This window comes from Ostrinia furnacalis, unplaced genomic scaffold (assembly GCF_004193835.3).
Source record: "Ostrinia furnacalis isolate ACB-3 unplaced genomic scaffold, ASM419383v2 OfSCF6735, whole genome shotgun sequence".
NCBI classification, from domain to species: Eukaryota; Metazoa; Arthropoda; class Insecta; order Lepidoptera; family Crambidae; genus Ostrinia; species Ostrinia furnacalis.
In genome coordinates, this window is record NW_021136974.1 from 192289 (window position 1) to 213607 (window position 21319).

At 38.1% G+C, this 21319-nt stretch overlaps 2 protein-coding genes across 4 annotated transcripts; one reads left to right on the top strand and one right to left on the bottom strand.

The window, feature by feature from the left end:
* Positions 1 to 422: 422 nt before the first annotated feature.
* Positions 423 to 15736, bottom strand: FeCH (ferrochelatase, mitochondrial). 2 transcript variants are annotated; one of them, XM_028318326.1, is made up of 10 exons: positions 15488 to 15736; positions 14548 to 14681; positions 10990 to 11155; positions 10011 to 10128; positions 9020 to 9121; positions 6674 to 6839; positions 3921 to 4005; positions 3191 to 3261; positions 995 to 1111; positions 423 to 572 (listed from the first exon to the last, which is right to left on the bottom strand). In XM_028318326.1, exons 1-10 carry the CDS (start codon positions 15504 to 15506, stop codon positions 441 to 443), a joined length of 1110 nt encoding a protein of 369 aa, XP_028174127.1. In that variant the 5' UTR covers positions 15507 to 15736; the 3' UTR covers positions 423 to 440. The 2 variants fall into 2 exon arrangements, with proteins under 2 accessions (XP_028174127.1, XP_028174126.1); XM_028318325.1 differs by lacking the exon at positions 3191 to 3261 and having other exon boundaries at positions 3850 to 4005.
* Positions 15737 to 16633: 897 nt separating this feature from the next.
* Positions 16634 to 21079, top strand: LOC114362792 (uncharacterized). Of its 2 annotated transcripts, none has more exons than XM_028318324.1 (3): positions 16634 to 16734; positions 19749 to 20186; positions 20592 to 21079. In XM_028318324.1, the coding sequence occupies exons 2-3, from the start codon at positions 19756 to 19758 to the stop codon at positions 21013 to 21015; spliced, it is 855 nt and encodes a 284-aa protein (XP_028174125.1). In that variant the 5' UTR covers positions 16634 to 16734; positions 19749 to 19755; the 3' UTR covers positions 21016 to 21079. The 2 variants fall into 2 exon arrangements, with proteins under 2 accessions (XP_028174125.1, XP_028174124.1); XM_028318323.1 differs by having other exon boundaries at positions 16643 to 16726; positions 19741 to 20186.
* The last annotated feature ends 240 nt before the right edge of the window (positions 21080 to 21319 follow it).

The window sequence follows — 21319 nt, forward strand, 5'->3', positions numbered from 1 at the left end:
TGGCATGGTCTAAAACCTATCAAGTTCCATAATTTTTGCCGATAAAATCTGTACGAGGCATTACCGTACTTTATTGCTGGGAGTCCATGTATAGTGATGTTCCTGCGGCCATCATAGACAATAAAATATCGATTTTGAAAATAAAATAAATCGATTAAACTGCTTTGAAGACTAGATTTGCGTTAAAAGCTAAAAAGATATTGACAGTTTGACACTATTACAAGAAGATATCTAAAGTGTCCAACTGGTCGAAGGTCGTAAATAAAATAAAAATAATTAGGACCATAAACTGATATTCATGGTATCATAACTGTAAAAGTGTCAGAATCCGATGTTGAATCCAATGCCAGTTGAAGTGTGAGAAACATATATATTTTTTTTCTTTAGGGACTCACCTGGCAAGGAACTGCCTGTTGACAGGCGGGCCAGTCTTTAGGGACTCACCTGGCAAGGAACTGCCTGTTGACAGGCGGGCCAGTCTTCAGGTGCGTTGCGACGACGTCAGCCAAAGCCGCTATGAAGGTTGGGTGGTCGTTTGGTGCTGCCGCTCGCTCGATTTGGGTGATACCGGCCTGGGGATATAACAAGTGAATAATTTAGATACAATTAATATTAACAACGGTTTTACATAATTAGCAAACAAACATTTCAAAAACTGCTTGCAGGTGCGAAAATAAGGTGTAGTATTAACTAAAAAACAATGATTTTCAAGTTTGTATCATAATCTCATATTAAAAATTCGAAGTCTGTCGCCTTAACATGAACAGTATTGTTGTTTCGTAAGTTGGAGTAAAAAGCTTGTCTACCGTAATTTTGTAATATCCCTAGGGATTTCTGATATCACTGCGACTGCGATTCAATCAAAAACGAATGAGAATAGCCATTCAGTTACAGAATGGAATTAAAAAAATAACGATAATTTCATAGAGAACATTGTTAAGGTAGTTTGTATAACAGCATGCTTTACCATTTTATAATAAAACAATCAACATACCTCCTTAGCTACTTCGTCGCAGTATTCGATATCCAATTCGTGCAGCGTTTCGATGTGCTCGTTGACGAACGCTATCGGCACCAGGATCAAGTGCTTACGGCCTTGCTTCGCGTATGCCTGGAAAATACAGTATTTTAACTAAAGACTTCAATACAAATTAAAATAGGAAACAGAACACACCTGCTTTAGGAGTCTCGAATAGAGAAGTAATAATAATAATAAATAAATGTTTATTTTCTCTTCAAAAAGGTAATCAGGGTGTCCACTGCAAATGTTCGAAAAAATTCCCTGACTTTTCCCTGACTTTCCCTGACATTTTTTTCAAAATTCCCTGACCATCTATGTATACAACGTGTCCCAAAATTCAAGGGTAAGCCGACGCCACAGGATGGACATAGTCATGACTACTTTAGGAAAAATAAGGAAAAAATCTATCTCAATTATTTTTTAACTTACACAATAAATGATGAAATTCAACGAAAATTGACACCTTATGATATTTTACATTACCACGACCACAATTTTTCAATAATTCCTGGTTTTCTGTTTATATCGGCAACTTAAGTAGTGCTGCTGTTCACCCCAACTCTTAAAACCCCCAGAATCCTTGCAGTTTTTACACAAAAGTTAATCAAAATATTTTATTTCCTTAAAATTTTGAACGATTTTTACTTTCACTCCATTTTGACTCCGGCTTATCCTTGAATTTTGGGACACGTTGACTTTTCGGATAGATCCAGTTAATTCTGTAACCTATTACTGATATCGTTTGAAAGAGCTCGTGAAGCACTTTCAAGATCAGTAAGCAGTTTTTCGATATCTTGTGTAGTTTAGAAATAATCGAATGAGATCACTTATCGTTTCCACCCTGTATTAATAGCACTCACAGTGAACTGCTCACTAGTCTGCACTCAATAAATAATTATAAAAAAAATAAACATAAGTTATAAGTTGCACTTTCACATCGACAATAGAAAATATATCATTTTACTGAAACAAAAAAGTACAACTATTAAAACAAAAAGGAGTAACTAATCTAATTATGACAAAAAAAAAACATAACATAGATCACTCTAATCCTGAAAAAAAACCTATATGAAAGTAATAATCTAATTATGAACAAAATTATGTCATAATTTAGATCAATCCACTTCATTAGATAAAAAACTAAAAAGGAGTAATATAATTATGACTAAAAACAAATTCATAATGTAGATCACTCCAAACCTGAAAAAAAAATGCTTCATATATATTCTATAGTCAAGATCAAAGGTCTTTCTAGAGCATAAATTAATTAAATCCCTCATTTTACAATCACTGGGAAATTTCGGGAGACAAACAGTGTTTTGGTAGACAAAATCTCAATGTTTCCCTGACTTTCCAGGTGACCCCTCTATTTCACTGACTTTCCCTGACTGCTATGAGCTTCCCTGACTTTTCCCTGACTTTCCCTGACTTTCCAGAATGTGGACACCCTGGTAATAATAAAGAACAGGGTTCGAAATCCGTATTTCACAAGGGTCATTTGGATAGAACGATTACTCGATAGGATCGCAACTCAGCGATTTGTTGTCGTTAAAGTTTTGTTACGTGAATAAGGCTACTGTAGTCATTAAGCTGTATAAGTCACCACAATATGACCACTACAGCACCCTTATAACGCCACTATATGACCAACCTTAATAGCATCGTCCGTATAAGGCTGCAGCCAGGGCAAAAGCCGTACTTTAGACAGCCACACCACTCTATGTAGTCATTAAGCTGTATAATACACCCTTATAACACCACTATATGACCAACCTTTATAGCATCATCAGTATAAGGCTGCAGCCACAGCAGTGGCCCCATTTTGGACTGCCACACCAGTCTAAGTTGTCTAATACACCCTTATAACACTACTGTATGACCACTATAGCACTAACCTTAATAGCATCGTCCGTATAAGGCTGTAGCCACGGCAGAGGCCCTACTTTGGACAGCCACACCACTCTTATGTAGTCATTAAGCTGTATATACACCTTGTAACACCTCTATAACACTGTTATAGCACTAACCTTAATCGCATCGTCAGTATAAGGCTGCAGCCACGGTAGCGGCCAAACTTTAGACTGCCACACCAGTCTATGTAGTCATTAACAGTCTTAAGCTGTCTAATACACCCTTATAACACAACTATATGACCACTATAGCACTAACCTTAATAGCATCGTCAGTATAAGGCTGCAGCCACGGTAGCGGCCCTACTTTGGACTGCCACACCAGTCTATGTGTATAATACACCCTTATAACACTACTGTATGACCACTATAGCACTATTTTAAGACTAACCTTTATAGCATCATTAGTATAAGGCTGTAGCCACGGTAGCGGCCCTACTTTGGACTGCCACACCAGTCTATGGGGGTTGGGTACGTTTAGTTCTCTCATGGTTGCTGCCACTGTCGCTGCTACTTCATGGGGGTATGTGTAAGCTGTATATTACACTACTATAGCACCGTTATAACACTTTTCTTGATTGCATTATCTAAATACGGCTGTAACTAAGTCTTCAGCACCAATTTGTTCATAAAGCTGTATAAGACGCCACTATAGCATCGTTATAGCACTAACCATAATAGCATCATCAGTATAAGGCTGTAGCCACGGCAGAGGTCCTACTTTGGACAGCCACACTAGTCTTAAGCTGTCTAATACACCCTTATAACACCACTATAACGCTGTTATAGCACTAACCTTAATAGCATCGTCAGTATAAGGCTGCAGCCACGACAAAGGCTCCACTTTGGACTGCCGCACCAGTCTACGTAGTCATTAAGCTGTATAATACACCCTTATAACACCATTATAGCACTAACCTTAATAGCTTCATCAGTATAAGGCTGTAGCCACGGTAGCGGCCCTACTTTGGACTGCCACACCAGTCTATGGGGGTTGGGTACGTTTAGTTCCGTCATGGTTGCTGCCACAGTCGCTGCTACTTCATGGGGGTATGTGTCTCCACGCGATACTGCCTGGAATGAGAATTTTATTTTATTGTTTCAGTCAATAACAGTCTACTACTAAAGTACGGCCAACTATCAGCGATACAAAGACCGATACGACTGTCGAGTTGACAATATATTCTGTCTCTTCCCATCTTGTGTATTTGTCGTAATGTCTCGTTCTCCCTCCAAAATATGTCAAAGTCAGACGGGTTCACCCATGACATTGGGTTTGTTTACATTTGGTATCGCTTCTCGTTGGCCGTAGTTTAGACGTAAGTCTCCAATCATGTATGCATGACTAGCTGTGCCCGCGGCTTCGTACGCATGAAAATAGTTTGGATAACACTTCCCGCTTTTGCAACATCCTTTACTTACTTTATAGCCGAAAGTCTTCCTCCATAAATGGGCTATCCTACACAAAAATAATTTATCAAATCGGACCAATAGTTCCTGAGTTCCAAACTCTTCAGCTTTATAATATTAGTATAGACGTTTCATTCTTTTAAGTACACTGAAATTATGTTTTTTTTTTTTATGCAAGACAAGGCAGGTATTTGACCGCAATCGCACCTGGTGTTAAGTGAGATGCAGTCTAGGATGGTACATATCTGCCCTGTAAGTGCTTATTCACTCTCACCTTGAAAACGCCCGGATTATAGTGTTCAGGAAATACAGCAGCAGACAGCGAATTCCAGTCCCTAGCCGTTCGCATTATAAGAGTCATCGAAACGCGTAGTGCGAGCTGGTGGAATGTCAACAATATAGGGATGGTACGCTGACCTGGGTCTGGTAATGTGCGCACTTCCATACATGTCCATACTGATTAACAGCCCGACCCAACTATCGGCCAACTAAAAGTTGGTGGTCTGTGCCAACCCATATTTTTTAAGTGACCCCTATGGTAACACAACAGGAATTTTGTTTTCATAGGGATCACTTAAAATTAGGGATTGATGGTGAAAACGAGCATTAAAGGCTTACCATCTGTATAATAGTCGTCTGTGAATTTTGTTTTCATAGGGGTCACTTAAAATTAGGGATTGATGGTGAAAACTGTCATTGACTGTATTGATGATGATGTCCTCACCTTCAAAGGCAAGCTGTGCGCCGTGAACATAATAAGCACATCGTCTCGGATCCTATCGTCGAACTTCTCCAGTTTCTCGGCTATTCGGTTGCCAACCCCTATTTTTTAAGTGACCCCTATGGTAACACAACAGGAATTTTGTTTTCATAGTGATCACTTAAAATTAGGGATTGATGGCGAAATCGGGCATTAAAAGCTTACATCTGTATAAGCCAACTCACTGCGGGCGCCCGTCGCAGTCGCGACAGCAATATAATTACGCGCGAGCGATAAGGATGGGTAGCTTGGGGTCATTGGACAAAATTCTACGTGCTCACAGACCAGGCTTTAGTCGTCTGTCATTAATAATAAATAATAATAATAAAAAGCATTTATTTCTTTCTTTCACAATCCATTATTACAGTGAAACACAAATTGCTATGTACTAATTGAACAGGGTAAGATTGTGAGAGAACTGGAGTCTGAACTAGGCGAGAAGCCTGTACTACAGAGCGCCAGTACTCTCCTCTCTCGATAATGGCCGGAGCACATAGAATTTATTAAAGTTATTTTAAAACTAGACAAAAACTAGACTGAAATAATTATTCAAGCTCACCTTCAAAGGCAAGCTATGCGCTGTGAACATAATAAGCACATCGTCCCGGATCCTATCGTCGAACTTCTCCAGTTTCTCGGTTATTCGGTTGCCAACCCCTATTTTTTAAGTGACCCCTATGGTAACACAACAGGAATTTTGTTTTCATAGGGGTCACTTAAAATTAGGGATTGATGGTGAAAACGGGCATTAAAGGCTTACCATCTGTAGTCGTCTGTGAATTTTGTTTTCATAGGGGTCACTTAAAATTAGGGATTGATGGTGAAAACTGTCATTGACTGTAATGATGATGATGTCCTCACCTTCAAAGGCAAGCTATGCGCCGTGAACATAATAAGCACATCGTCCCGGATCCTATCGTCGAACTTCTCCAGTTTCTCGGCTATTCGGTTGCCAACCCCTATTTTTTAAGTGACCCCTATGGTAACACAACAGGAATTTTGTTTTCATAGTGATCACTTAAAATTAGGGATTGATGGTAAAATCGGGCATTAAAGGCTTACATCTGTATAAAGCCTGGTCCGTGAGCACGTAGAATTTTGTCCAATGACCCCAAGCTACCCATCCTTATCGCTCGCGCGTAATTATGTTGCTGTCGCACAGTCGCGACAGCAATGTAAAATGGGTAGCTTGGGGTCATTGGACGAAATTCTACGTGCTCACGGACCAGGCTTTAGTCGTCTGTCATTGACTGAAATAATGATTCAAGCTCACCTTCAAAGGCAAGCTGTGAGCTGTGAACATAATAAGCACATCGTCTCGGATCCTATCGTCGAACTTGTCCAGTTTCTCGGCTATTCGGTTGCCAACCCCTATTTTTTAAGTGACCCCTATGGTAACACATAACAGGAATTTTGTTTTCATAGGGATCACTTAAATAATAATAAATAATAAAGGCACTAAAGGCTTACATCTGTATAGTCGTCTGTGAATTTTGTTTTCATAGGGGTCACTTAAAATTAGGGATTGATGGTGAAAACTGTCATTGACTGTAATGATGATGATGTCCTCACCTTCAAAGGCAAGCTGTGCGCCGTGAACATAATAAGCACATCGTCGCGGATCCTATCGTCGAACTTGTCCAGTTTCTCGGCTATTCGGTCGGCGAACACCCGCGCTAGTAAAGGATGCGTGGGCCACCGCTCTATCATACTGAACTTTATGCTGGGGGGGACTTGTCTGGAAAAGAGAAATACGTACATATAAATTCGACCGAAATACCGCAGTGTCTCAAGACGAAAGTCTTCGAGCAGTGTGTGTTGCCAGTGCTGACATATGGATCCGAAACGTGGTCGCTTACTATGGGCCTCATAAGAAGGCTCAAGGTCACCCAAAGGGCGATGGAGCGGGCTATGCTCGGAGTTTCCCTGCGTGATCGAATCAGAAATGAGGAGATCCGTAGGAGAACCAAAGTAACCGACATAGCTCGCAGAATTGCTAAAATCAAGTGGCAGTGGGCGGGGCACATAGCTCGTAGAGACGATGGCCGTTGGGGCAGGAAAGTTCTCGAGTGGCGACCACGGGCTGGAAAACGTAGCGTGGGCAGGCCTCCTACTAGGTGGACCGACGATCTGGTAAAGGTCGCGGGAAGAGCCTGGATGCGGGCAGCGCAGGACCGTTCATTGTGGAAAACCTTGGGGGAGGCCTTTGTCCAGCAGTGGACGTCATTTGGCTGAAACGAACGAAAGAACGTACATATAAAATCCGAATTGTTAGTAAATTAAACTTAAATAACAAACAACTAGCTGACCCGGCGAACTTTGTTCCCCGCCTTAATGGCAATAAATAAGCAGACTTTTTTTAATTTCGAACGGGATAAAAAGTATCCTATGTCCTTCTCCTGGCTCTAAACTACCTCCCTGACAATTTTCAGCTAAATCGGTTCAGCCGTTCTTGAGTTATAAGTGGTGTAACTAACACGACTTTCTTTTATATATATAGATTGTTAGTAAATTAAACTTAAATAACAAACAAGGTCAACAACTTCGAGTATAATGTCTCTAACTTTCAGAGGAGTAGGTACAACACGGGCATTTGACATGATTTTTGTTTTGTCCATGTTCATTTTAAGACCCACTTGTTGAGAGGCTCTACTGAGGCCATCGAGCATTGTGCTTAGATCCTCCATAAGGAAGACGCAGTGTGGGCAGGCCTTCAACTAGGTGGACCGACGATCTGGCGAAGACCACGGGAGGTGCATGGATGCGGCGGCGCAGGACCGGTCAATGCAGTGTTGCCAGTCGGGTCTTGTCAGAAGTTACCAGAAATATAAAAAAATGTAACCTTTTTGAATAAAAAGTAACCTTCATATATTAGGGGCGGAGCGATTGTGTAATAAATAAATAATCTTTGGACAATTTCACACAGCGCCAGCTAAGTGTAAGGTTGTTCATGGATGGAAAATTAATACATCAATCGTTTACCTAAATTCGAAATTTTGACCATTCCATGAAGACCGAAAAGTGACCGGTTGTATAAAAACGTTTCATGGATTTGCGTTTCACTAACGAAAAACATTCGCTAAAATTCATTTTTTTAAACAAATAATAAATCAAATTCATGCTTAAATGCACTTTATGACATAATTTTTAAATTGTTAGTATTAATATTTTTTACTGAATTACCTGTAAAAGTCAATTTTACAATTTCTGAAAAATCGCCTAAAAGTAACCTTTTCATTAGTGTAACCTAAAAGTAACCAATGCAGTTCAAAAGTAACCTAAAAGGTTACAAAAGTAACCTTCTGGCAACACTGGGTCAATGTGGCTTTGTCCAGCAGTGGACGACATTTGACTGAAACGACGACGATGTAAATATAAAATGCAGGGTTCAATTTTATTGTGAGTAAAATTAAGTTCAGACAGTGAAAGTTTTTTTTTTATTTTATTTTTTAGCTAGACCAGGCAGGTATTTGACCGCAATCGCACCAGGTGTTAAGTGAGATGCAGTCTAGGATGGTACATATCTGCCCTGTAAGTGCCTTAAGTAAGTTGCACCAATGTACTTTAACCGTAACCGTAATTTCCAGGAAAACCCTTAAAACAGCCTTTTTCTTTTACCCATATAATTTTTCTAACTAAAATATAGTCAAATTGAATTTAATTGCTATACAATAAAGTTCATAAAAAACTGCCACATTCCAAATATTTTTGATTCGTCTCAAAAATATTTGGAATGTGGCAGTTTTTTAGTCTGTCGCTAACTTCTAATATTTTTAATGGTGTGATGGAATGAACTATCATAGCAGAGGCCTTTAGTTTCAAATAGTTTCAGACCATTATTGTACATACATCATCGAAAAAAAAAATTTTTTTTGAACTAACAAACTTCAATTGCTTCAATACAAAGGCAAACCTTACCTGTTCTTATAAAAGTCCGCGATAGCGTTCAAACTGGAGCCCGTGGTCGCACAGCTGTACTGAGGGTACTGGGAAAATATCACCGCCCGGTCCACGCCGTCTCTGTGGACACAATTACAAATAATACACTCAGCATCAAATAAATCGCACCTCCCGCAACAAGCACTTCTCAAACGTATGCATCCCCACTTCCCACCAACATTGGTACCATTTGAAAGCCTATTTCTAAACTTCATTTCATTAAAGGAAAGGTTTTTATCCAGAGTCACTTCTTCAAAAAATAGGTAGTTACGCTTGAGCTAATTTTTATGGCTATAAAACTGTAAAGTTGGGATTAATCGCTATCCATCTGTTAAAGAGGACACGTGTGATCATTATTTGGTTTAATAACCATAAAATTTGGTCTAATTAAGGTGAGCCCAAAGTGAGGTCTTTTTCCAAGTCACATTTATGGTATATGTTAATCATTTATTAAGAAGTTAAATGTGTTTTTCTTTAAGGATATTTATTGGGCTTTCAAATAACACCAATATTGTTGGGGCTCCATGATTGTGTCAGAAGAAAATCTTTAAAAGTTCGCGTCGCGGAAGGTGCGGTTTATTTGATGTTAAGTGTATGTTTGCCATTTTCTATTGTTGTGTGACAAATTGTATGCTCTTTGACCGGAACATACTGTAACATGTCACCATTTCATCTATAATTCACAAATAAAGATTCTGTATTTGCACTTTTTTAATAGATCAAAAGCTAGGCTTGCATTTCTGTTCGAAAGTGATGATCAGACCAAAGGTGGAAGCGAGCTTCACCTGGAATTCTCAACCACAGAAAAACTCATATTAAACTGTCGTGATGAGACCCGTGTTTCTTTATTTTAGTTGAAATGTTTAAAATCCTATTCATCAATCATCGTTTTTTACGTACATACAGATGTAGAAGAGTGCATAATTATGGTCTTATCACAGTGTATATTATCTAAATCAGCATAAATTACCTCTCGATCTCCGTGAAAGCGTCTTCCGTAAACGGTGGCACATATCTGAAGGCCACATAGTGTTTGTGAGGGGCTGTCTCGGGCATCATCTGGTCCAGCGCTTTGGTTAGCAGCCTGCCTGGAATTGTATGCGATAAATACAAATTAAGTTATAGATAATAGCAGGCCTGTTCATCTCCGCGAATTTGCATCGAAGACAAAACACGCGCGATTCATGTATTTCTTCCGCCATTTTCCGCAGTTTGGCACCTCACGTCACACATCATTTTACTGAAGTCAGCCCTATGGCTTCGGCGCAGTACCGATCACTGACATTTATCAACAAAATGGTGCTCGACTCTTGAGACAAGCTAAATTACACCATATTGTTAACGACATTGAGCATACATTTTTTTTAAATACCTTCGCGAAGTAAAACTTCTGTACGTAGTACTTATTATTCTGTGGTAGTACTTATTATCATTCTGTGATAATAGTGATAAGAGTTATTTAGGGTGTCTGTCACCATCTCCAAGTAAGTTCCAATTAGTTACTTCCTGATTACCATTTACCACTACTGAGCAAGTAAAATAAGAAGTATTTTAGCTTGCCAAACTTGATAAACATGGCGAAATTTGATAAATTGTTACTCATGACTTTAAACTACCATATTTGAACTTTGTCACACGCTAGTGGCGCCAAATGGTGAGTAGTCAAGTAAGAAATTATTATTAATTGGTAATCTGTAGTTAATAATAATGAGGACTATCGCAGTAGTTTTATTTCAACTCGTAGTCGTTATAGTATAGTGCGACCGCCCGTCGCACATTCGCGACAGCGATATAATTACGCGCGAGCGATAAGGATGGGTAGCTTGGGGTCATTGGACGAAATTCTACGTGCTCGGCGACCGGACTTTAGCTAAAATAACGCCGCTGTCGCCAAGTGGTAAGCGCTTCAACAATAAAGGGAGCTATCTAAAAAGTAACTAACTGCCTACCTTGTGTATTAGTCCACTTCAATATAGGTGACCCGCCACCAATCTCGTTGTACTTCTTCTTGACCTCCTCCGTCCGTCTAGAGGCGATCCAGGGGCCGAGTCTGCTCTGGACTGGGAGTTGGATCATGTCCCGGTCTGTCATTATTCTGTGGAGATAGTCGCCCACCTGGAGAAATAAGAAAATAATAAGGTCAAAACTAGGGATGTTATGGATATGTATAGCCTGACCAGGAACATAAAAACCCTCGCCATGTTGCGGAAAATTAATGGTACTAATTTCTTTTAATGGCAACAGTAACTGAAAACTTCATTGACATGTCACCTTGCATGTCAGTCTATTGCTGTCAAAGTGTAAACAAACTTTATTTTAAATGTGCGCAATTGATTTTGTGAATTAAATTGCTAAAATCTTTTTATAGTCGTGAAAGAAAAGTGGTTCACAATGTGTTAAAGTATTTGTTGAAGAGAAATACTAAGGGTTCGGACAATATTTTCATTGAATAATATTTCCGACAAAGGTTGTCAAATTGACTGACATGTTTATCGTATAGTACAGTCAACTATGAAAATTAGCTGTGGTTTGTTTCAACTACCTATTTTAAAGTTTTTTGTCACTTTGTAAGTATTGAATTTTATGGAATTGGGAAAGAAGTATCGAGTTTGAAGCGTTCATGAGCAGACATCGTAGTTGAATATTCAAGTTCAGAATTTGATTATTGATGAATAATAATAAAATCCTACTTGCTCGATTGATGGTTTCATTTAATTTATTTAAACCAGTTTACCTATAATATAATATTATTTGTTAATTTATAAAAATATTAAATTAGCCTATAATCCTGAATCCGATACATACAGTTAGCCTATTAATTTAATACAGGTACGACTGTACCCAGTGTTGCACTATCAAATGCAATTGAAGCGCCTCTATGCCAGGGTTTTTATGTTCCTGGTCAGGCTATAGTTTCGGTTACGGTTACAGATATCTTTTTATTTCGGATATCCGAAAGTTTCGGTTGCGGCTACGGATATCCATAACATCCCAGGTCAAAACATTGTATAGATCGTTTCATTCACTAAGACACGCCCCACTAATTTTTGGTCTCGGTCGTGCGGCATTATTGTAGTGTGCGTGTGCACTCATGGATGATTTAGCGTGTACCGATAACACTCAAACATTAGCGGAAGAATGGTGGGGCGCGTCTTCGTGGATGAAACGATCTTTATCAGCCATAGGCTATCGTTTTTATACTAAACAGTTGGCACCACTGGCGACATACATGACTCTACAGGCACCATCCTGGTGAGAGCAAATGCTACACAAGGTACAGTCAGCAACAAGTAGTTCGTGGCACCCAAAGTGGCCAATAAATTCGCAATATGTCTTTGTTATAACTAGATTATGGTTGAGTTATCAACTTTATGGCCACTGTGTGTCACCACCAAAATAATTATAGCGTAAAATTTTGCCAAGACGACACCATATGCCTCGATAGTCGATAGAATAGTGAAGGTACTGGCCGACTCTACGTTTGAGGTACGCGGGTTCAAACCCTGCCGCCGCTCGATTGTTGTGGTAAACCCAATCATAACCCAAGCATATTTAGCTTTAATTAGTAAGGGTTAATAGGACTACAAACTACTAATTTTTACGCAATTTGCATTTACAAATTACTAATGAATGATGAAATTATAATAATGAAAAGATGAGTAGGAGGAGTAGTAGTTGACTATTAAGCAGGGTTCGAGGATATATATCAAGGGATATATATCTTGATATATATCGGATATATATCTATATTATATAAAGCTCGATTACCACTCACTGACTGACTGACTCACTGATCAGGGGTATTTTTGGGGTATTTAGAGGGGAGAGGGGTAAAATTGTTAGTGTTTGTTTTACTAGATTTTTCGACTGCCAGCTTTACTGGATTTTTTGAACCAAAAAACAAAATGGCGGCACTTTTTGAAACACAAACTTTTCTGTCTTTGGTCCTGAATTTTTTCTTTTTTGGTGGTTTGTTGGGGTTGCCAAAAGGTGTATTTTAATGTGAGAAAAAAATGGAAAAACAAAATGGCCGCGCCGCCATCTTGGATTGAAAATGCGATTTCGAGGTGTTTTTAGGGAGGTGTCACTCCGAGATGCGCAATTGTTTTTGAAAATTTCTTTTGGGTATTTGTGACATGTATAGTCTTCTTAAGAGATACATTCACAGATTATCAAAAAACAAGATGGCTGCTGAGCCGTCGGCCATTTTGTTGCGATCAAAAAATTCCCAAACTTTGGTAGCAATTTTCCGGTAGATGGCGACACCGGAGTGGGGTACAATGTTCCGGGCGATTGTTGGTCTGTTATTCGAGTGTTGCCATGAATCGGAAAAAACTACCATTTTGGTAGAAAATTTTCCACCACGGCCCCGGATAGTAGAAAATGGAAATTTCCAAAAATTCCATAAACTTGGAATGCAGTCTGGTGACATTTGGGGACCCGAATGACATTTCACCATTTTTATCAAAAAAGTCTGGCAACACTGAAAGTTATGGGGAAAAGTTTTTTTTGCGACATGGGTGACTTTAAAGTTAGTGACAGACAGAAAGAATTATGGCAGAAAAAAAATAAAAATGACGTTTGGTAAAAAAAGTAAAAATGGGGTTCGGCGCAGAAAATGGTCCAGATTAAGGCAAAAATGCAAAATTTTGGAAATCCAAGATGGCCGCCAAGCGTTCACCCGTTTTCCTAAAGGGACTAAATTCTCCATACAAATTGTATGCAGGGGGCCTTAGCTAACGTAGAAAAAGGCGAGGCCGAAGGCCGAGCGATAGTTTAAAGCCTGTGAGTCGCCATGAGTTATTTTTAATGCGTCAAAAAAGGACTAGAGCCCAGTGACAGACAGAAAGGCGAGGCCGAAGGCCGAGCGATGGTTCAAATCCCCACAGTACCCATAGATTTACTTGTGTTGCGTCAAAAAAGCACAAGAGCACAGTGACAGACAATAAACACCCCCTGTAATTTTTGCGAGGCCGAAGGCCGAGCTCCGAATGCGAGGCCGCAGGCCGAGCGCCGCGTAGGGCGAAGCCCGGAGCGGCCAGCATCGCAGATCTAGCTTTTGTAGCCCGCGTAGCGGGCGACCAAAGCTAGTCCGATATATATCAAGCCGGTTTTAATGATATATATCAACTTTTAAAATTTGTTACTGTATTTGTACTTCTTGACATAAGATTTTTATATTTTTAGTTCATTTTGCCGTATTTCAAAGAAATTTTATGTTTTTGCTTTATTTCTCTGATTTTAAGATTTAAAAACATTAAAAACATGTTTATGTAACACTTATGCAATAGTATTCATGAATAATACAATAAAATAATAGTATGGCTTTCATACAAAATTTATATACATATATCAAAGTTGATATATATCCGATATATATCATAAATATCCGATATTTTGATATTTATAATAAATATCGGATATTTTCGAACCCTGCTATTAAGTAAATTCAGATTTGATAATGATGATGATGAAAAGTTAAAAACACATGGAATCGTTATTCTCACTTGATCTGTGGTCTGCGGGCCACCCATGTTCAGCATGATGATAGCTGTCTTCGGTTTGGCCACAATGGTCGTCTCCACTGCTGTGCTGTATGAGTTGATGGATATCCGCTGCAGTAGCGCTGCATTTAGACGATCTGCGGGCAATTATTGGACATAGGAACATTTCAATTAAACTTTTGGTCTAAAAACAATATTTTCTTTTTAAAAACAAATTATATGGCCACAGAAATAGAGCGCTACAAGAAACAGCACATAGAGCGTCTTACTCATCACCCCAATCCACTCGCCTATGGATTACTGGAGAATGACAACGTGGTTAAAAGGCTAAAAAGAAACCACGTAATTTAAAAAGACAGCTTAGGCATAGGCCAGCTGCTCTTTAACAATAACATGACACTCAACATATCTGATTATAGTCTGGCGACTGATGGCAGAAATCATTAACACAAAAAAAAAAAAACAAATTATTATTGATATTGGTCTAAACTCTAAACCATTGGTTCCTAAAGTGGGGGAGGCGCAAAGACCTTTAAAGAGTGGCGCGGGCCATCTGTGTACTAAAGTAAAACACCTGCGATCGCTAAGAGAATGAATTCCAGACTGCTCGATACGACCAATAAATAATCTTGACTGGAGGAGGGGGGCGGAATTTTTTGTATGGTGGAAAGGGGGCGCGTTTCAAATAAGTTTGGGAACCAATGCTCTAAACCAAAACTCCAATGAGAATCAAATTAGAAAATCTCCCTTTTGACTACCGCTATACTGCAGCATCGGGCCACGATGTTTACATATTTCGGTGAACAAAACCATCAACTGGCATTAATAAACATACGAAAACACCGGATATATTTTAATTAGTATGACCTTATTGTTTAATGCGATATTAAGTCAGAATGCTGAGTTTAAGACTGTAATATTGTAGAAAAACATTGCTACTTACTGAATAGTGGCATCATCATAGTAAATTTTCACTTTCTTCGAGTTTTATTGAAGACTGATTTTGTAACCTATTTAGAATTATGTCAATAGAGATAAAAGTTAAATGGTAGAGGTACCGGAATTTAAATAGAAATTGTACTAAAAGTACACAGATTTATCACCTATGCAGATACAATATGAATTTGTAACATTTCAAGAAAGAAAATATAAATTTCCCGAAAATAAACCAAAACCAAGATTTCAAGAAACTGAATGAATGAGTGAGTGAAAAGTGAATGAAAAAAATAATGTGACCACAGATATGGATTAAATGTGACATAGCAAAGAATGAACGACAAAACACAAAAAAGTGCAGTCCAACAAGACACAATTGCTTGGCACTTGGCAATCATCATAAAAGCAGAAGGTCCGTGAATAGGCAGCTTTGTGACAAACATTTGTAGTCTATGGTCAACTATTTACAAAAAAAATACAAAGTCATCAACGTCAAACAGAAGTATTATTTTTGTGATTGTGAAATTAATTTATTCTAAATCATAATTTTATTTTCTTGCTTTTGTTCTAATAATTTCTAAAATGTCTTGCCGCAATGCTTCTCACGCTGGAAGTTGGTACACTGAAAATGGTATGTAGACGAAGGAAACTCTTTGTGAATACTTTCTTTTTGTGTCACAAAGTTTATAAATAATCAGTAATAAATATTTTGTGCGTGTTTATTGTTATTAGAATTTCAGTTTGCATAATACATTTTGTTTAAATTCAATTTATTACAGTCGTATCATTTAGAAGTCAAAAGGTTATTGACCTCTCTTTTTCGTAGAAACCCAGAAGTAAAAGTTCTTTGTTGTGTGCTTGTGCAGCTAAAGGAATCAAGGAATCGCCTAAAATCTATTGTCTGCCTGCACTGCACACTCGGTCAGTTAGTTCATTTAAACGTTTTATACCAACCTTTATAATTAACATTAAAAAATAATTCATTTCTTTCAAAAATATTGGAATTTTGTACTATTCTCTTTTACTTTTTGTTATGGTTTAGAAAAGGTTTTTTTAAATAGATTTTCTTATTTTGAAATGGATTCTCCAAAAAATTTTATAAAACTACCATTTCAATTTGAAGATTTAATTATCTACCAAAACAAGTATTTCCGAACGAATCAAACGGAAGTCACGGTTGCCATGACACTAATTTGAAATGTCAAATTGAAGAAATAAACAAAACGGTCGATTTTTCTTCAAGAAAATATTTACCATAGAGAAAAGTAATACATAGGAAATAGAGAACCCTCTCTGTCAAATTTTTGAGCCTACTAATTGACAGCCTGGTGTTAAATTCGCTGTACTTAACCTACGTACGTAACGCTCACATACACACATAGTACACGCACACATACATACATAAAGTCCACGCATACATACACACAGTTCACGCACACATAGGCCCTCATAACCTTCAAAGAATTATTGTTTTTTTGATGTACAATGTAGAATTTTTTCAAATCCATTATTTTGAAAGTATTTATCTTTATGGTGTACGTATTGTATTATTTTCAAAACAATGGATTTGGAAAAATTCTACATTGCACATGGAAATGCAAATAAACAAAAACTTTTCAATTTAATAATTTTACTTTATTTATGAACACACATAATATTATACACCAAAAGCGTCTTTTCGCAAAGTTTTCAACAACACTAAAAAAGCATTTGCACTTTGAGAAAACTCAGATCACTTGTTAACATAACAGAAAGTTTCTTCGCGATTCACGAAGGAACGAACAAAACTCCGATGAACCAGAACAGCAGCAGGTACGAAGGAATGAACTTGAATTTGACTCGACTCTTCAATACTTTAATAGGGCCACAGAACTCATAAACGATGGCTAAGAAAACAAGAATGCATTCAACCTAACAAAAACAACACCGGCCATTTTGGAGGAAAAACAAAGTTGCCATATGTTAAATAGTAATTTCTACTACTCTATTAAGTAAATTATAACAAAAAATGTCACCGTTCAGTTTTAAATTAAAACAAATTAATTTCATTTTAAAAAAAGTTTTCACATTGTAATTAACAATATTCTGAAATATATTTTAATTAAGAAAAAAATGAAAATATGAAGGAAACAGGAGCAGCGACATGCGTTTTAGGGTAGTTAAAAAGTATTGCTTCCTCATTGTTTGTTATAGCATTGCTGCAAAATCTGAAAAGCTTTTAAATATTTTAAGATGTGTTTCTGGAGTCTGGTGGGGTGCTCACCCAGCGTCATTAAGACTTTTATACAATGCTATTATAAGAAGTGTACTTGACTATGGCAGTTTCTATCTAGAGCCTTGTAATTTAGTTGGTTTAAGTAAATTGGATGCGATTCAATCTAAAGCGCTAAGGATTATAGCTGGTGCTATGAAATCGAGTCCAATTAATGCCTTGCAAGCTGAATGTGTTGAGCCCCCAGTGAAATTACGCCGCCAATATTTATGTGACAAGTATCTTTTCCGTGTACTTCAATTTGCTGACCATCATAAATATAGCAAACTCAACAGACTTAATGATTTAATTGATACTTCCTCTTATTGGTCACGTAAATCTCCTCCTTGTGTGATTATTAGTTTTCGTAAATTTATATCAATCCAAGCCCCAGTCTACAGAACCTCCTTTCTTCCGATCATCATCAACAGCCCTTTACAGTCCACTGCTGGACTATGAGCCTCCTCCACTATGGTGGAGGGATTTGCCATAATCTCCACGCTTGGCAGGCGGGTTGGAGATCGCAGTTTAAAAGATTGATGTTTTTCAGAGAGCGCTGCTGCCCATTCTCTGTTTGTTGTGTAGTCCCTAAGTCGCCTCTTACGACACCCGCGGGAAGAGTAGGGGTTGGTGACAAATGTATTCTACTCTGCCGTCACCACACGGCGATTCTTCCGATATTTTCTGTTGAATCCCTTATTCTTACTCCGACAATTCATTTCAACCTAGACATACATAAGGATGACTACAATGCTAACATTAAGTTCAATCAGATCGTAGACGAACACTGGGGCGATTGGCATCATATCTATTGCGATGCATCTAAGCACTCTCCAACGGGTCATGTTGGCGTTGGCGCATACCATAAACAATATCATATTGTCCAGAAAATAAAACTCCCTCCAGAATCATCAGTCTTTACAGGAGAATGTTTTGGACTGTTTAAGGCTTTAGAGTATGCTCTCCTTATGAAATTAAACAAAACTGTAAATTTTGTGACTCTAAAAGTGCTTTGCAGGCATTACATAAATTTCCATTTAAGAACAATACTAATTATCCTATTATTACAGAATGCAGGAAATTACTTCACAAATGTAGTCTTAACAGTCATTTAATTAATTTTGCGTGGATTCCTAGTCATACCAATATTCCAGGAAATGATAAAGCTGATAAGCTGGCCAATGAAGCGGTTGAGTGTGGAGATATACATCCGTACACAAATTATTGCCATGACTTAACGGCAGCCCTTCCCAAAGCTTATCTCAAATCTGCCTGGGATGAGAATTGGGAGTTCACTAGCCAATCTAAGGGGAAACATTACAAGCTCATTCAACCATCCATCCTTTGTAAACCATGGTTTGTTAAAATGAATCTTTCCAAAACAGTTACTACCATTTTAACTAGAATGCGACTTGGTCACGTGTGCACTCCAGCACACTTGGCTAAAATTCATGTACTTGATAATGATTCGTGCATTTGTGGTTCTGGCGTCGGAGACTTAAATCACATATTTTTTTACTGTTGCCTATATGATCGTTCCTCTTTTATTAGTTCTCTTTTAGCCATTAAAATTCCTTTTCCTACATCCATCACTTGCCTATTATATACCAATAACATTGATGTTTATAATATCCTAGCCGAATTTATTACCCATAATAATATAAAATTGTAAATAGTAATGTATATTGTACTTATGTAAATATTATTTTATTTTTATTATTTTGTAATTATATCACACCTAAATTGATCCTATGAAAACCATCCTTTGTTCCGTTTCCATCCGTAATTGATTCGTTTCCCTACCTTTTAACTTTAACCCAATCCCACCCTGTCTAAACGCAATGTCCGCAAAACTTATGGCAAAACTGAACGCAAAAATCAAGAACCCTGTCGTGGCTAAACGCAAACCGCGAGAGCCATAAAGAAAAAAAAAAAAGTATTGGAATTTATCGACTGAAGTCGCTGTTTGGAAGCAAGTTTGATCGTAGTATGGAAGTTTCCGTACCCTGATATTTACATTACAAATGTCGGAAAAAACTAAAAACTTCGCTGCTCCGGCCGCTAAAACGTTGAAAACTAAGCGGCCTTCGACCGTTAGCGTTACGGCTACTACATCTCGCGGTAAACTTACTGCGACAAAAGAAAAAATTGCGCCGCGACCACCACCAACAAAAGTGAACAAAAATGCGACTTTGCTTGGAGATGGAGACATGACAATCTGTAAACAAGATGGTGCGATGCCGGACTTCGATGCAGAGTACCGCCAAATAGCCTATGGGAAGTTTTTACGTGCGATGTTAGAAGAATGTCTGGTTGACGACAAAATACAGAGAGAGGAGACGCAAATGGACATACAGATGGCTCAGCTAGCTGATAGGTTCCAAAAGACTATGGACCAGCTCGATAAAACCAATCGGCGGCTGAAGGACATCTCTTTTGTTGTGGAACAGAAAAGGTATGTGTTGTACACTCATTGTAGTTCAGGCATATCTTTCTTCGACTATAGTATAAAACTCTTGTGTCACAGTGTTTGTACAGTCGACAGCACATCAAGCTATACATTTTCGTTGCAAACTCGCCCCTATCGCAACTACGTAAGATACCGCAGTGTTTACGTTGAAGTGCTGTCGACCATACTATTTTTCACACTCCAAAGTGATAAGGGTTTTTCTCTCACGCGTATGTAGTTTCGGGTATAGCTAGTTGTTTATAAAATTATTGTAATTAATTAAATAACATTTGTTTTCTATCACAACAGCTGTTATGTACTAACCAATTCTCTATTTCTAAGCTTTATCACAGTTCTTCCTAATAATTTGTAAAGATCAAAGTAAAAATATCATTTTTCTTTAATTTCCAGGTTGCTAGACCTCAAAAACACAGATTCATCGCAGTTCTTCCAAATTACGGACGATTCGAACGCCCAAGATTTGTTACTCAATCTCAACGCAGCAGAGCAAGCGTGTCTTGACAAACTTGAAACGAAGAACGTTGATTTTGGCTTCAACAAAGAGAGCGGTCACAAACAGTTGCTAGATGCGGTTAACGATGCAATCGAAGGCCTGGATCAGATCAAAAGGCATTCCAATTTGGACGTCGATAAGTTTAAAGAGTACGAAAAGTCCCAGAAGAATCTTGCTGAGATAGATAAAGATAGACTCGATTTGGAAACGTTAAAGACGGACTTTGAAACGAAGTTCCCGAAGTTTAGCGAGAAGCTACTGAAGGAGGCATCGGAGAAAATCGCCAAAATGATTGAGAGTGAAGATTTTGATGATGAATAGTTATTTTTGTTATTTATTCCATGTATTCTTTATTTGTTACCATTAAAGTTATTTATATCTCCAATATGGTTTTTGTTCTTTCATTATTTTTCTCAGATAGGAAATATACACTGGTATTCATAAACATTACTATGAGGTCTCACAGCGCGCGTGGACGCACAGGGTCACACACGAACGAATCGCAGTGCTCTATTAAACGCTGTGCATTCGGTTTGCTGCTTCACTTAAGCAAGCATTGGTTGTGAATGGGCGTTACTAGATCTTGAAAAATACCTGACTGATACTGTCAGTGTCTAATAGACTA